A 15,512-nucleotide genomic window follows, 5' to 3' on the forward strand; every position below is an offset into this window, starting at 1 on the left:
ATTCGCAACCCGCCGACCACCATCAAACAGGAAGTGATTGTTCTGCAAACCGGAAGTGATGTCATCAAAAGTGGACGGGGAAAAGGACAAGTTTTGTAACACTTTAAAAGGAGTAAAATATCAACAATATTACATAAGATAAATAATTTAGATGAGACCTGCGACCCACAGACCCACTATACCTGCACCTGAAAAGTCTCCCCTCATTCCGCAGGGTGACCGCTTTTTTTTTTTTTGCACAAAAACTCGCAAATTTCAATTATATTTTCAAAATTCAAATGCTTTGTATTTGGTAAGCACAAAAAACTCAATTGTAAATCTTCAGCATCTAAAAGCTTGCAAGTTCATATAGAAGTCAATGGAGTTGTCCTAAGAAAAATTGAACTTATTTTTCAATTTAAGATTTTTGAGGTTTTTTTTTTAGCTTAAACTCACAAATTCAAGGCATTTGTGATTTTGTTTCACATTTGTATTCAATCCAGATTTTTATATTTGGGTTTTTTAATAAATTAGCAAACATTACATTTTTTTGAATACTGTGAAGTAGAAAAACCCTCTAAAAACCTCATAAATTAGATTTTTGATAAATAAGCCCATAAGCTATTGTGTCCAGAATTATGTCAGTTCCAAAAAAAATATGTAATTGTCTCCAGTGGTATGTCATTTCCCTAAATCTCTTATTTACTTCAGTGATATATTGGTCAGACAAAGCAGAAGTCAGTCTTCAACAATATGTCTTATCAGAAATACTCCTACTCCTTTTGTCTTTAACCCACAAAAGGTATAAAAATGTCTACTAGAAGTGTAGGCATTGCACTTTGTGAAAAATTAATTAACAAAATAAGTGGAGCATTACATTTATTTAACCTACTTCAACCACTGAGAGTTGAAGTGGCAAATGCTGGTGAAAATTCACCAGCGTTACCGCCCGCAGGGACATTGCCGATTTAGTTAATTGATGCAGGTGCCAATTCGCTAGTGAAGAGATATCGCTCATTCACGCTCTATCGCCAGGTGACAATTCACTCTAGTGAATGGGCGTTACTCCACAAATTCACTAAAATGCAGATGTTACTGAACATTATCTGTTTTGCCAGGCTTGGCTTCATCTAGCTCAGACCAGGTGAAGTGGACTGGAGTGTATAGAACTTCCTCAATCTTCTGTTACTTACATCATATTCTTTAGTTGAAAAAGCATCAAAATTCCAAAAACCTTGGCGTCTTTTCCTTTTTTCAGAGTGATTGCATGCAAAAGTCCTTAAATTTTGTTTTTTGGGTAACTGGTTTCCCCCATACATTTTCTAACATATGGAACATTAATTATACAGTGGGCTCATGTGTAGGGCATTATAACAACTCCAGGTTCCCTGGACATGTGTAATTAACAGTGGAAATGTAATGTATTTGCTGCAAGATATAACATAAAGACGTAAATTTCCGTCCGTATGCAAATTAACCTGAGCACAAGACCTCTAGCGAATGTGCTCTAGGCAGAAATGAACGCTACCACATCTTCACTTTGAATTGCTCACTTTGGCGAAGTAACGCCAGTGTTGTCTGAGTAAATTTTCGCTGGCGAAGTGTATCGATGGGTGTGAAGCGGTCACTGCAGTCACACCTCCGTGCTGCCGACATTGGCTTTTGCAATCTCTCTTCCTCCCCATGGCTCATTCCTCAGCCCTCTTTCCTCAGCCCTTATTACAAAAGCCCTCCGTCCTTAGCCCTACATCCTCAACTCTCAGCCCACCCTCCTCAGCCCTGAGCCCTCCCTCCTCAGCCCTGAGCCCTCCCTCCTCAGCTATCAGACTGGTTTACGAGCTGAGGTCTGAGCACGGAGGGCTAAGGAGGGAGGGCTGAGAGCTGAGGAGGGAGGGCTTAGGATGGAGGGCTTTTGTAATAAGGGCTGAGGAGGGCTGAAGACCAAGGAGGGAGGGCTGCGGAATGAGCCATGAGGGTGGAGATTACAACAGCAAATGTGGGCAGCACTGTGGTGTGACTGCAGTTTCTTCAGATAAGTGAGTAGAATAAGAGACGAGTCTGCATACTTCTTCTTTACGAGAACGCATGTAGGAGTGTCGGTACTCCAAGAATGGAGTGTTCCAGACAGGGCCGCCATCAGGGGGGGACAGGGGGGACAAGCGTACCGGGCCCGGGCATGAAGGGGGGCCCGGCAGCGCTGCATTTTTTGAAGATCCGGGCCCCCCTTAAGAGCGCCCGAGCCGTACATCCTCCCTCTGCGTTGCCGAATGTGGAAGTGCCGAAAAGCCGAAGCCGATGCGCCGAAAAGACCTGAAGTCACGGAAAAAGCCGAAGTCACGAAGCGCCGAAAAGACCCGAAGTCCGAAGCGCCGAAAAGACCCGAAGTCACGAAAACAGCCGAAGCCGAAGTCCTGAAGCGGCGCAAAGACCCGAAGTCAAGAAAGGAGGTGAAGTTGAAGTACTGAAGCCATGAGTTCAATTCTACTGAACACCAGTTTGTATTTTTTTTTTTTTAATCCCCTGGCCACCAATGTATTATTTTAATATTCTATAGGCCCCTGCCACCAAACTTTTTGTAAAAAAATTTTTGTTGGGGCCCCAATTTTTTTTAACTTGTAAGGGGGCCCCTGCCACTTTTTTTTTTTTTTCAAAAAACTTTTTTTTTTTTAAATTTTTTTTGGGGCCCCAATTTGTTTTTAACTTATAAGGGGGCCCCTGCCACCAATGTTTTTTTTTTTTCAGTTTTTTTTTACATCTTTTTTTGTTGGGGCCCCAAGTTTTTTTTAACTTATAAGGGGGCCCCTGCCACCAATGTTTTTTTAAAAAAAACATTTTTTTTGGGGGCCCCAATTTTTTATAAGGGGGTCCTGACCATCAATTGCTTTTTATAACTTGTGTGGGGGGGTCTTTTTACTGCGATGTGGAGTGGGCCGCATATGGGGTGGAGCTTGGTCGTTAGTGTGGGCTGGGCCCAGGGGGCCCCAAAAATTTTGTTGTACGGGGCCCCGTGATTTCTAATGGCGGCCCTGGTTCCAGACATGTAATATTTCATGTATCTTTTTGCACCTGCCTATCAACAGATTTGTAACCTTGAATTTATCTCTTTGCCCTGACTAATCAGCTTCTCTTCGAAGGACTTTAGTGTTCCAGACTTGTAGCATTAAATTTATCTTTTTGGTCCGTCTAATAAGCTTCTCCACCAAGAGCTGAGTGTTGCAGATATGCAACATTTTATGTATCTTTTTGCACCTGCCTAATCATCTTTGCCAAGGACTGGGTGTTCCAGACATGTAACATGTCATGTATCTTTTTGCCCCTGTTTAAAGGGTAACGCGCCATCACAGTTACCTATTTCTTCAAAAAGTATGAAAAAATGCCATTTTCTATACTGGAATCCAGATGTTTAATTGTTCGTCTCTTTCTGCATCATTTGAAATCCTGGCATGAAAGGAGGGATTAAACACTGATGTTACAAATTGTAACAACTTCTCCACAACTTACAGGAACTACATAATCAACAATGCACTGTACTTTGATGTTCTGTTCCTTATTGAATTCACATGTGCAGGGAATTGTGTGATTTGGAGCATGCATGCTGAGGACAGATTGCTGCTGATACAAAGTAACAGTAGTCAGCCAGCTCAGCAAAGTAGTCAGACAGACCAGCAGGAGGGCAGGGGGCTAGGCTTAGGGAACTGTTCTAAACCATTAAAAAAACATGAAAAGTCTGCATATTTTTTAATTGGTGTATATTGCAAAGTTGCTGGAAATTATGAAATTACTTTTCAAAAAAGCTTACGTTTTGTTTGTGTGGAGTTCCCCTTTAATGAACATATCCACCAAGGACTAAATGCCTTTGTTTTAGATGGCAAGCTTAAAATTACAAAACAAAAACACATTAAAAAAAAACATGAACAAGATGATAATATAATAATAATAATAATAATAATAATATAACCATAACAATAATAATAAATCTGCCTATTAGTGTGTCTAACCTAGTTTTTTTAACCAGGAACTATATGTACCACAACTAGCATTGTGTAATGTATCAGTGCATTTTTTTGGTAGCTGTCTAATGAGTTTTTTTCTAAAAAGGACAGGCTATTTAAGACCGTAAATAAATGTATAACATTCGGCATAGGAGGATACGCTGCAAGCTAAGCAGACAAAAGATTATCCACTTGTTAGTGCAAAATAGCAGCTTTATCCTTACACATGGGTGTAACAGAGAGCAGAGAGAGTGCAGCCACTTCCTCAGAGGCCATACAAAAAGTGCAGCTGCAATATATTAAATAAAAATTGCAACTTCCATAGTCATGTGTTTAGCTTGTGATTTTTGCAAGTAACTGTACTTATAGTAACTTTATAAGGATTAGTTCCATACCATGGGTTTTAGGGTTTAATCATGACATGACTTCTTTTATCTATAATAACCTGCTCACAGTCAGTAACAAAATCCTATTTGTACTCCCAGAAGCACACCTGGAAATCCTTTTGTATATTTTGCTGTATATAGGTACAAAGGGGAAACCATCCATTTATGGCCATACCACTGTATCTACCAGGAAGACTGGGAGAGTGTAATTCCTACAAAAATGTTCTATATATTGAAAAATATATTGAAAATAGACAAGATGTGCAAATTTGGAGGAGGAATTTGGATGTGATGTTTTACCATGAGTTGTGGTTTCTAGGTCCCAATTATCCTAACACAAAATGGTGTGGATCTAACGAGAAATTATGTTATTAGCTTAGCAAAGCACAATCTTTATTAAATCAGTGTAATTTACAAACTTCCATTGTTTTATAGCAATTGTCTTACTGCAGCATCATGAAATGCTTGGAGGCCATTCTCTGCCTGTTATTAAATGCTTTGGGGCCACACACTCCACCTGTCATAAAATGTTGGGGGACCACAAACTCTGTCATGAAATCTGGGGGGGGGCACTCAGTATGCCTGTTATGCTTTTGGGGTCACACACTCTTGTCATTAAATGCCTTTTTAATATAAGTCCCATAGAAAGCCATTATGGTCAAACAGGCACTGCCTACATTTTTTATACATATAGACAAATATTCAAAGAGGCACAGGGCACCTTGCCCATCCCATGCTTTAATAAATAAGTATTATAATAGTTATAATTTCTGCATCTCATACCAAATATCTTTATTATTTTTAATTATCTTTTAAATTCTCTCACAAAAAGTGTTTCATTGTGCTGCTTTTGTTTGCATTTTTTGCACCATTGTTGGTATTCTGTCTTTGTTATAGGACAAATAATGTTTGAAGATATAGTTTACAAAACTTGGTGGTCAGTGGAATTTACCAATCTGGACTAGAATTTATCTAAAGCAATCTAAAAAGAAGTATAACTTGTATATAAATGCCATCTTGTGGTCAAAAGCTGTAGCACCCTTTACAAATATTCCAATAACAACCGTAAAATCTCAAAGGAAAACTCAACCCCCATTAATTAAACCCCCTTCCAGAACCCTACATAGTCTCCCCTCACTGCTCCCCCCCCCCGCATAGGTGATAACACCTATAAATGCGGAGTAAGCGAAGAGGAGCTCATGGGCGCCGTCTTCTGGTCTTCAGATTTTTTGGCTCCTCTTCCTTCCCTTCGGCAAGTTCCATCACTTTTGACTGTTTCAACTGTGCATGCACCAATACAGCACTTCCTTCCCAAAGAAATCTGCAGAGCTGGAAGATGGTGCCCATGAGCTCAACTACGCTTACTCTGCACCTATAGGAAAGTAAAGGATTAGGGGCACTTATATGTGTTATTACCTATGCGGGGGGAGCAGGGAGGGGGGACTATGTAGGGTTCTGGGTAGGGGGTTTATTAGTTTATTAGTGGGGGGGGTTGAGTTCTCCTTTAAAAGGCAGCACACCTTGTAGTTTTTAACAACTTCTAAAATAAATTTGTTTCACATTTTGCATATTATGGTCCCTGGATGGAGTACAACCTATATATAGATTTACCAAGCACAGTAAGACTTTAGCAGCCAATAACCCAGATTAAAATAATTCTGCCATTTTAAGCCTTTAAACGTAGATTTGGTCTCTAGAACACATAAAAATATATAAAATATATAAATATACAGGTTTAATTTTCCACAACCATAGATTTAATCGTTAGCGTACTAGGGGATGTAAAATCACCAGTGCAAGGTGCAGAAGGCAGCAGCAGTAAGCCCAATGCATAATTTTCCTTATAGTAAAGGGCCCTGCCAACTATCCCAAACTTGAGTGTTGAATGATGCAGGGGAGTGGAAGGGGGTGGGGGTATGCATATTTGTCTCCATCCCTCCCTCCATCCTACCCCACCCTACAGTGTATTCCACAAAAAGTGAAACAGTGCCATCAGCAGTCACTCATTTTCACAAGCACTGCAGTGAGTATATTGCTCCAAACTGGCTTTAAACTGGTCTCAAAAATGGTACTGAGCGTTACACTTGGAACATACCATCCCTTCAATTACTTAATCTACTTCAGCCACTCAGTTAAAGTATGTATGTATGTAAGTATGTATGTATAACTTTATTTATAGTGATGGGCGAATTTATTCGGCAGGCGCGAATTTGCACGATTCGCCACCAGCGAATAAATTCGCGAAACGCCCGCGAAAATTTGCGGAAAAAAAACGAGACGCCGGCGCCGTTTCGCAAATTTCGCGCGAAATTTGCGAATTTTTCGGCGAAGCGAAACGGCGCAAATTCGCCCATCACTATTTATTTATAAAGCAGTATATAAATATGCAGTGCTGTACAATTTGACAGAGTAGAAAACTACATTTTGATAAGGCATCTCTGAAGGCACCCAAACATAGGTCATTGTTAGTGCTGAATCATCACATACAGGTAGAGTTCTATTACTGATGAGATCATCTCAATCCCCCCCATAATGAGCCTTGTAGTCCATATAATGTGGATGATCTTTCCATTACCCCCTCTTGCATTTACCTGTTCTTTTGCTTTCTTTTTATAATATTCTCAACTTTTTTCTCCTTATTTTATTTTTTCCCTGTCAACTTTTCCCTATTGTATGTTCTCTGTCTTTGCCTTTTTCTCCTTTGCTGCCGTTTCCCCTATTCCTTCTTTTAATGTGCGCATCAAACCTCAAACTCTCTATTTTACCAACGTGTTCCCTCTTCTCCAGCCTCTGACCCACATTTTTTATTATTATTATTATTTATATAGTGCTGTTTCCCACAGCATTCTACACAGAAATGTTTCCATCTCAGTTCACCTAGAAACATGTTTGTTTTGTTTCAAAGGTTCAATATCTGCGTTGACCAATATATCTCAATTTTTTTTTTACTGCATTGATATGCCATTAATGTACCTGGCTAAATATGTTCATGTGTTAAGCACATGTTTGCAGCAAGTACCTAGCCTTTGGCACTAATAAAAAACACTTTTTCTAGTGGTGCAGCCTAATTCTTTCTGCTTTACAGAGTAAAGGGATACAAATACAAGACAACATGGTTTATATATGCAGACAGAGCATTTCACCAAAATGGATTCACAGTTACAACTTGATATTGTTGGGAGACAATAAGTTGAGGGCCATGTTTGTGAGAGCTTATATTCTAAAGGCCCCCATACACAGTCCGATAAAAGCTGCTGACAGACAGATCAGCATCCAGTGTGTGGGGCATCCCCGATTGATATCTGGTCGAAAGTCAGCCAGATGTTGATCGGGCTGAGTAAAAAATTCCGTGGCCTTAACGGGGAGATATCTTTTGGTGAGATCGGCAAACGAGAGGATCTCCCTGTGTATGGCCACCTTAAAAGGGAGAGAAAGTGAGACATAAGGTTATAGTAAAGAGTGTGATTGTTCTTGTGTTTTAGGATAGTAATGTTAAGTGCAGAGTGAGAGATAAGCACAAGTAATAAGTTTAATTTCTGGTATTTTGTGTATGAACAATGAGTAAGAGGGGTTGGAGGGTTGTCATGTTAGTCATCAAGTTATAAGCTTGGATGAAAATGTGGGTTTTATGTGACAATTTGAATGTTTGTGTAGCGCACCCGTAGGTGTTGGCAGTAGTCTATATGAGTCTGCTTTCCTTAACCAGGTGACACCCCAAGGCCCCAGTAACCAGGCACACAAGATGGCAGTGCAACAGGCACAACCTGACTTTATTAAACAGCTGCAGCTGTAAGAGATGATTGGTTAGAAATAAAACAATAATATGACAATTGGTACTCTGCTAACACTGTAGTAAATATGACAATTTAACAAAGACAACCCCTGTAAGACCCTTCAAACCCTGGTGTGCACACCTAAGTCCTGAAACAGTTGGGTACCGATGGGGGGCCCCCTTACTGAGTTGAAAGAACTGGATGGGCTGCAAATAGCACAGCAGTCTAAATGAATGGCAAATTCCACCTTAGGTTGCTGCTGAACTGTGCAACTGGATTATCTCCCTGGATGTAACCACAATAAAAGAACTGGTGATGTGTCCCTTGGTAAGGGTATAGATGGTGCTCCCTCTGGTGCTGTTGGAAGTGTGCAGCAATGCTGTCCGCTCTCCTTGCACAATATGTCTCACCCTCCAATGGACTAGCAGGATAATGTCTGTTTTATAACTCCCAAAGTTCGTTAAACTGGTAGCACAAGGGTTAATAACTTACAGTTGACAAGGAACCTTGCTTCTCTCCACACTGTGGCTTTCTCCTTATCAAGATGGCTGACTGTTGTACTCCTGGATCACAATGGTGCTGACAACAAAACTTCCTCCAGGGAACAGCAGCACACAGCTTCAAGCAGGCTGCACACTGCAGTGTTCTCCCCTTGCAGGTTAAAAGCAGTCTCTCTCTCTCTGGCTGGTCACTCAGCAGGCTGGAACACAAACCCAGTCTCTAGATCTCTCAGCACATCTCTCCATGCTGGCTGGTCTCTCCTCCTCCTGTTCCAGGCCCTCGTTCCTCTTCCTGTTCCTGGCTGAGAGGGCAGGGCACAGAAAATCCCTTCCTTCCTGCAGTCTGAAGCATTAACTAGTTCCTCTGTACTGTAGTGGAAGGCACGAGGGGGACTACATTACCCAGCAGTCTTACAGGTGCAAACATTAAGTGTGCTACACTCACCCCCCTCTTTATAAATGTCACGTCCTCGTGACAGCATTTCGGAACATATGTATCAATATGCAGACAGAGAATAAAGCATGGCAATATACATGTTAACATAAAAATATACAGTGAAACAGAAACATCTCATTTACTGAACAATCTTTTCCACCATGGCATACCATTTTTGTATGTTTTATGGGCTGGGGTGTCACCATTGGGCATCAGAACACAGGGAACATGGGCGATGGTAGCCTTTCGAACAGTGGGCACCATCTGATTGTGACTTGTTCCCAGGATATCATATGTCAGTCTCTGAGGAGGTCTAACTGTTCGGTGTGGCCTGCAGGGCCTTTCAAGAGTCTCAGTACAATCCCTGGTCTCTGGAGTTGGTACAGGAAAAATTTCCTCCATGTTAGCTGTGACCACTGTCTCCAGCTGCCCCTGCTGTGATGTCTCATCTGATCTTGGTTCGGGTGTAATTGCAGCATTGGGAATAAACTCATTAGCATCCACACTTAGATTGCTGGAAACCTCTGAACCAAAACTGGGGCTACATTCTTTATTCTGATCTGTGAAGAAATAATCCAGACCCCAGTCATCATCACTCTCATTGTCCTCTGAAACTTCTGTTTCTTTGACGTCTGCTGGTGGCATCTCAGCTGGAAGGCCTTGCTGTCTCCTAGAACACCTAGGCCGATTGGTAGTGGGTTTTGCATCTGGAAGCTTCAACACCCTAACTTTTTCACCTATTGGCATAAGGTGGTTGCGGTGCCAAGTCTTGATGGGCCCGGTTCTCCCCTCAGGCCGTATCTGATATACTGGGATGTTAGGTAGCTGCGTACAAACAATGTAAGGCTGGGATCCCCAGCGGTTGGCCAACTTATGCTTCCCAGGAATACCCAAATTCCGTAACAGCACCCGGTCACCAGGCTGCAGATCATGGAACTTCATACTTCGGTCATATTGCTTTTTATTCTGGTCTTGTCTATTTCCCGCAGCAGCCTGTGCCTGTTCATATGCTTTTTGTAAGTTGTGCTTGAGGCGCTCAATGTACCCTTGGTGTGATGTTACTGGAGTGTCATCCGCTGTTACCCCAAAAACAACATCAACTGGCAATCGGGCTTCCCTTCCAAACATTAAGAAATATGGGGAAAATCCTGTGGTGTCATTTCTGGTACTATTATAGGCGTGGACAACAGCTGCTATATACCTGCTCCATTGTGCCTTTTTTTCTTCAGCCAAAGTCCCCAGCATGTTAAGCAGGGTTCTGTTGAACCGTTCTGGCTGAGGGTCACCTTGTGGGTGATATGGGGTGGTCCTGGACTTCTGCACTCCAAGAAGGGTTAACAGTTCTTTTATGAGCCGGCTTTCAAAATCTCTGCCCTGGTCAGAGTGTATCCGCTTAGGCAACCCATAATGGATGAAAAACTTCTCCACTAGGAATTTGGCCACAGTAATTGCCCTTTGGTCTTTTGTGGGGTAAGCCTGAGCATATCTGGTGAAATGATCAGTGACCACCAGAACATTCTTCACTCCCCCCTCATCCGGTTCTATAGATAAAAAGTCTATGCAGACTAAGTCCATTGGTCCTGGCTTTCAAGGTGTCCCATTGGCGCAGCTCTAGTGGGCAGGGATTTACGCTGGAGGCATCGGAAACAAGTACTGCAATAGCCCTCCACGTCTTGCTTGAACCCAGGCCAGTAAAATCGATCTCTTACTAACCCTAGAGTCTTCTCTACACCAAGATGTCCATGGTTGTCATGCAGCTGACCATATACAGAGTCCTTGTGTTTATGGGGTAGTAGAAGTTGCCATTTCTCACATCCTGCAAAGTTAGGAGCTCTTCTATATACCAGAGCATTCCGCAGGCTGAGCCTTTCCCATTCCCGGGCCAGAGTCCTAGCATTTGGGTGTTCATCTGTTTTTAACAACTCTGGCTTCTTTTGTCGCAGTGCCTCCAGAGCCAGACGACAAAGTGGATCCTCCTTCTGATCCCTCCTCAGGTCATCTAAACTGAGGGAAGGCAGGGCAGCAGTGTCCACTGTCACAACACTGCAGTACAACTTTGGGATCCCAGCTGTCGATATCCCCAAAGCTTCAGCCACACTGGATCCTGCCTGACGACAGTGTACACCCTGGCATTGAGCTCTTACACCAGGGGCTGGTATTTCAACCCATTCATCTTCTGGGTGCAAACTGTCATGTGGTCTTCGGGACAACCCATCTGCATCCCCATTGCTACGGCCAGGCCGATATCGTAGACTGAAGTTGTAATTTGCAAGTGCAGCCAGCCACCGGTGTCCTGTGGCATCCAACTTGGCGGAGGTGTTGATATAAGTGAGCGGGTTGTTGTCTGTATGCACGTCAAATTCAGCCCCATACAGGTAATCGTGGAGTTTATCAACGACAGCCCACTTCAGTGCAAGGAACTCCAACTTGTGGGCTGGGTAATTTCTCTCTGTAGGTGACAAGCTTCTGCTGATATAGGCAATTGGTCGCAACTCTCCTTCATGCTGCTGATAAAGGACACCTCCGAGTCCTTCACGGCTGGCATCAACATGAAGGACATAAGGCTGGGTTGGGTCTGCGTATGCCAGGACTGGAGCATTGGTCAGGCAGTCCTTCAGTTGCTGAAATGCCTTTTCGCAGTCCTCATCCCACCTGTCCTCAACTGGTTCTTTTGCTTTTCTTTGACCTTTGGACTTGTTAGAATAGTTCTCTATGTCCTCCTCTTCTTCTGTATCACTTTGAAGAAGCTGATTCAGTGGCCATGCAACTTTAGCAAATCCTCTCACAAATCTGCGGTAATACCCACAGAATCCCAGGAATGATCTGAGTTCAGTAATGGTGCGGGGTCGGGGCCAAGAAGTGACTGCTTCAATCTTGCTGGGGTCAGTGGATACTCCCTCAGCTGATACCACATGGCCTAGATAGGTGACCGAGGGTAAACAAAACTGGCATTTTTCTGGTGACAGCTTCAACCCTTCTTTCTTTAGCCTATCCAGCACCTTAAGTAGTCTCTCTTCATGTTCCTCAAGAGTCTTCCCAAAGACAATAATGTCATCGAGGTACACCACTACCTCTATGAGATGCATGTCTCCTACTGTGTTTTCCATCAGCCTTTGGAAGGTGGCAGGGGCTCCGCTAAGTCCTGGAGGCATTCTTGTCCATTCTAGGAACCCCAAAGGGCAGATAAATGCTGTCTTCTCACGATCATCTGGATGCATTGGGATCTGGTGGTATCCACTTTTTAAGTCCAGAACGCTGAACCACTTACTTCCAACTAAGCAGTGCAGGACATCTTCCACCCTGGGAGTGGTATATTGATCAGGGATGGTGCGCTGATTTAGAGTTCTATAGTCCACACACATCCTAATGGACCCATTCTTTTTACGCACCACCACAATTGGCGATGCATAGGGGCTTCGGGACTCTCTGAGAATTCCTGTGGTCTTCAACTCTTCCAGAAGCTTTCGTAGGTCCTCTATATCCCCAGGAGCTAGTCTGCGGGACCTTTCTCGGAATGGTTTATCCTCCCGGAGCCGTATTCTGTGCTGAGTGCTGGTTGCACAACCCACATCGAAGTCATCTTTGGAGAACATCTCTTTCCTTTGCTCCAAATGTCCCGTCATCCGTGACTTCCATTCCTTTGTGATGGGAGAGTTTTCCAATGAGGCCCATTTGTCTGTGGTTCCTTCCTCAGTTTTAAGATGGGATGCCAGTACTGGGGAGGCAGCATAAACTTTTCCCACCAGTGTGCGGGGCTGAATTACTGCTGGCTGACTTGTGGCATTTCTCAACCCCACTTTCACCATGCCTCCATTCTTTTTCAGTTGTTCTACTGGGATAGCTTCTGGAAGCAGATCTACCCCCCATGGCAGTTTCAATTCAAGGTCACTTTCAAGCATTACATGGGATCCAGGGTTCTCACAGTTCATCTTCACCTTGGCTCGCATACAAGTGATCTTCCCTGGAGCAACTACTATCTTTTGTCTGTTCAAATACCATACATTTCCGATCCCATCAGCTGGAACATTTGCCTCCTGCACCAGTGACTTTAGGGTTGGCTGTAGCAGTGGGTGAACTGGGACAATGGATGCCTCCTTTGTTGTCACCAGGTGGTCAAGGAGTCTCCGTACAACAGCTGTGTTGGTTCCCACTACCAAGGCATTCTTCCCAGCCCCAGGGGGTCGGTTGCACACCACCGCCAGTGTCTCCATGGGTTCTGCCATCCCTGCTACTTTCTGGGAGAATTCCACTTTGACTGAAAGGAAACCCTGATAAGGCAACTTCTTATCACTTAGGCCCCAAATCTCTAACTGTTTGTCCAGGGTTTCCAGGGGTATGTGCTTTAAGTATTTCCTGTAGAAATCTTCATACAGGAGGGTCACTTGAGCACCAGTATCTAGAAGGGCTTCAGCATAGATGCCTTCAATCTGTACAGGGACAATAGGTGATGGACCCACCAAGCCCTTCGGTAACTTGGGTTCAGGCCCTCTCTTTAGCCTGTCCATATGACTTTGATTGTGTCTGACAGGCAGGGGTTGACTTTTTGCAATCTGCACAGACTTGGGCACTTTACTGCTTTTCTGGATCCGGTGTGAGCAACTCTTGAGTGGGCTCTTCATTGAGGGCCCCTGAAGCTTCCCTGCTGCTTTTGGTGGTGGCTTGCTTGCTCTTCCTTTTGAGGTGCACTCTCTCTGGAAGTGACCTTCCCCTCCACAACAGTAACAAATAGCTGGGCCAGTTAACCTCCTGTCTTGGGAAACATTGGGCTGTTCAGCTGGTCCCACTGGGACTTCTGTATTAAGCTCTTTTTGTACTTGAGGCATGCCCGATTGTGAGACCACCTTTGTCATTAGCTCAGCCAGCTTGTTGACTGTCTGTTCTAACTGGGCGATCCTTTGGTTGGTGTCCACAGCATTTACCAACCCAACTCCAGCGATAAGCTTGGTCACCGGGTCTGCCACAGCTCCCTTAGCTGCTAGCGTGGCTTCTTCTTCCCGAACCCACTTGATCAGATCAATGTAGCGGGTGGTTCCCCCAGCTCCTCGGGTTCTCAATTTGATCACAATAGGGTCTAGTGGCTGAGCCCCTTGGAGGATTTGCTTCACTCTCACTTGATCCACTTCTTTAGAGTCTATGCCTTTCTTTAGTAAGATTTGGTGAATAATCTTATCAAGGCGTCGGATGTAATTAGATAATTTTTCTCCCTCCCACTGGTAAGTGTGCTTCAACTGGTAGTGGAGATCCTCTACATTCTCAACTCTGCCAAACACTGTTTGAAGGGCAGCGAGGTAATCATATGCCGTGCAATCTTGCTGACTCAGCTTTAAATTCCTTATTGCTTCAGATGCAGCACCTCTCAGGCTCTCTGCTATTCGCTGCTTCTTTTGTGCCTCTGGTATGTCCCACTCATCAAGGGCCTGCAATGCCTGATCCATCCATACTTCATATTCCTCTTCACCCATGGGCAATGGTTGTACCCCTGAGAAGATCTCCAGTTTTCGGTAGCCTGCACCAATATGGGCACCATTACCCTGATTACACTTAGCCATGAATTCTCCCATGGCTGTAAAGAACTCGGGCCCAATCATAGCTACAGGTGATGGGGCAGGTGGCACTTCTGGTGCAGCTGGACTTTCCACAGCTTGGTACTCAGCATGGGCAATTTCAGGTCGCACAATCTGAGCTTTGTTACCTTCATCACCCAGCTCAACTGTGTCAGTTACATCAAGAGAAGTGACTTGGCAATCCCACTGCAGTAACACCTGGAGATGCCCCATGTGCTCCTCTCTTTGCAGCTTTACAATGCAGCATCTGTTTTGTGGTGCTAGACGGTCTAACAGTCTGTAGATCTGCTCTGATGAGAATTTTGTGACAGGCAATAGTAAAGCAGTACAATGGGAAGGATCCACACCCGCTGCCTGGCACCATTTAGTAACATCACTTGGCTCCATCTTGCTGGTTAGAGGGAGACTGGGCGTAGAAAGCTAGTAATCCTGGACGAGCCCCCAAGTGTAGCGCACCCGTAGGTGTTGGCAGTAGTCTATATGAGTCTGCTTTCCTTAACCAGGTGACACCCCAAGGCCCCAGTAACCAGGCACACAAGATGGCAGTGCAACAGGCACAACCTGACTTTATTAAACAGCTGCAGCTGTAAGAGATGATTGGTTAGAAATAAAACAATAATATGACAATTGGTACTCTGCTAACACTGTAGTAAATATGACAATTTAACAAAGACAACCCCTGTAAGACCCTTCAAACCCTGGTGTGCACACCTAAGTCCTGAAACAGTTGGGCCCCCTTACTGAGTTGAAAGAACTGGATGGGCTGCAAATAGCACAGCAGTCTAAATGAATGGCAAATTCCACCTTAGGTTGCTGCTGAACTGTGCAACTGGATTATCTCCCTGGATGTAACCACAATAAAAGAACTGGTGATGTGTCCCT

General features: G+C 43.8%; 1 protein-coding gene across 1 annotated transcript; it reads right to left on the reverse strand.

Moving 5' to 3' along the window:
• Positions 1–8,764: 8,764 nt before the first annotated feature.
• Positions 8,765–15,151, reverse strand: LOC121403158. Its single transcript, XM_041591059.1, is given in 2 exon segments — positions 8,765–10,646; positions 10,649–15,151. Coding segments are annotated over 2 exon segments (5,814 nt in total). The 5' UTR covers positions 15,018–15,151; the 3' UTR covers positions 8,765–9,201.
• Positions 15,152–15,512: the final 361 nt, after the last annotated feature.

The sequence above is a fragment of the Xenopus laevis genome, chromosome 1L, assembly GCF_017654675.1.
Source record: "Xenopus laevis strain J_2021 chromosome 1L, Xenopus_laevis_v10.1, whole genome shotgun sequence".
NCBI classification, from domain to species: Eukaryota; Metazoa; Chordata; class Amphibia; order Anura; family Pipidae; genus Xenopus; species Xenopus laevis.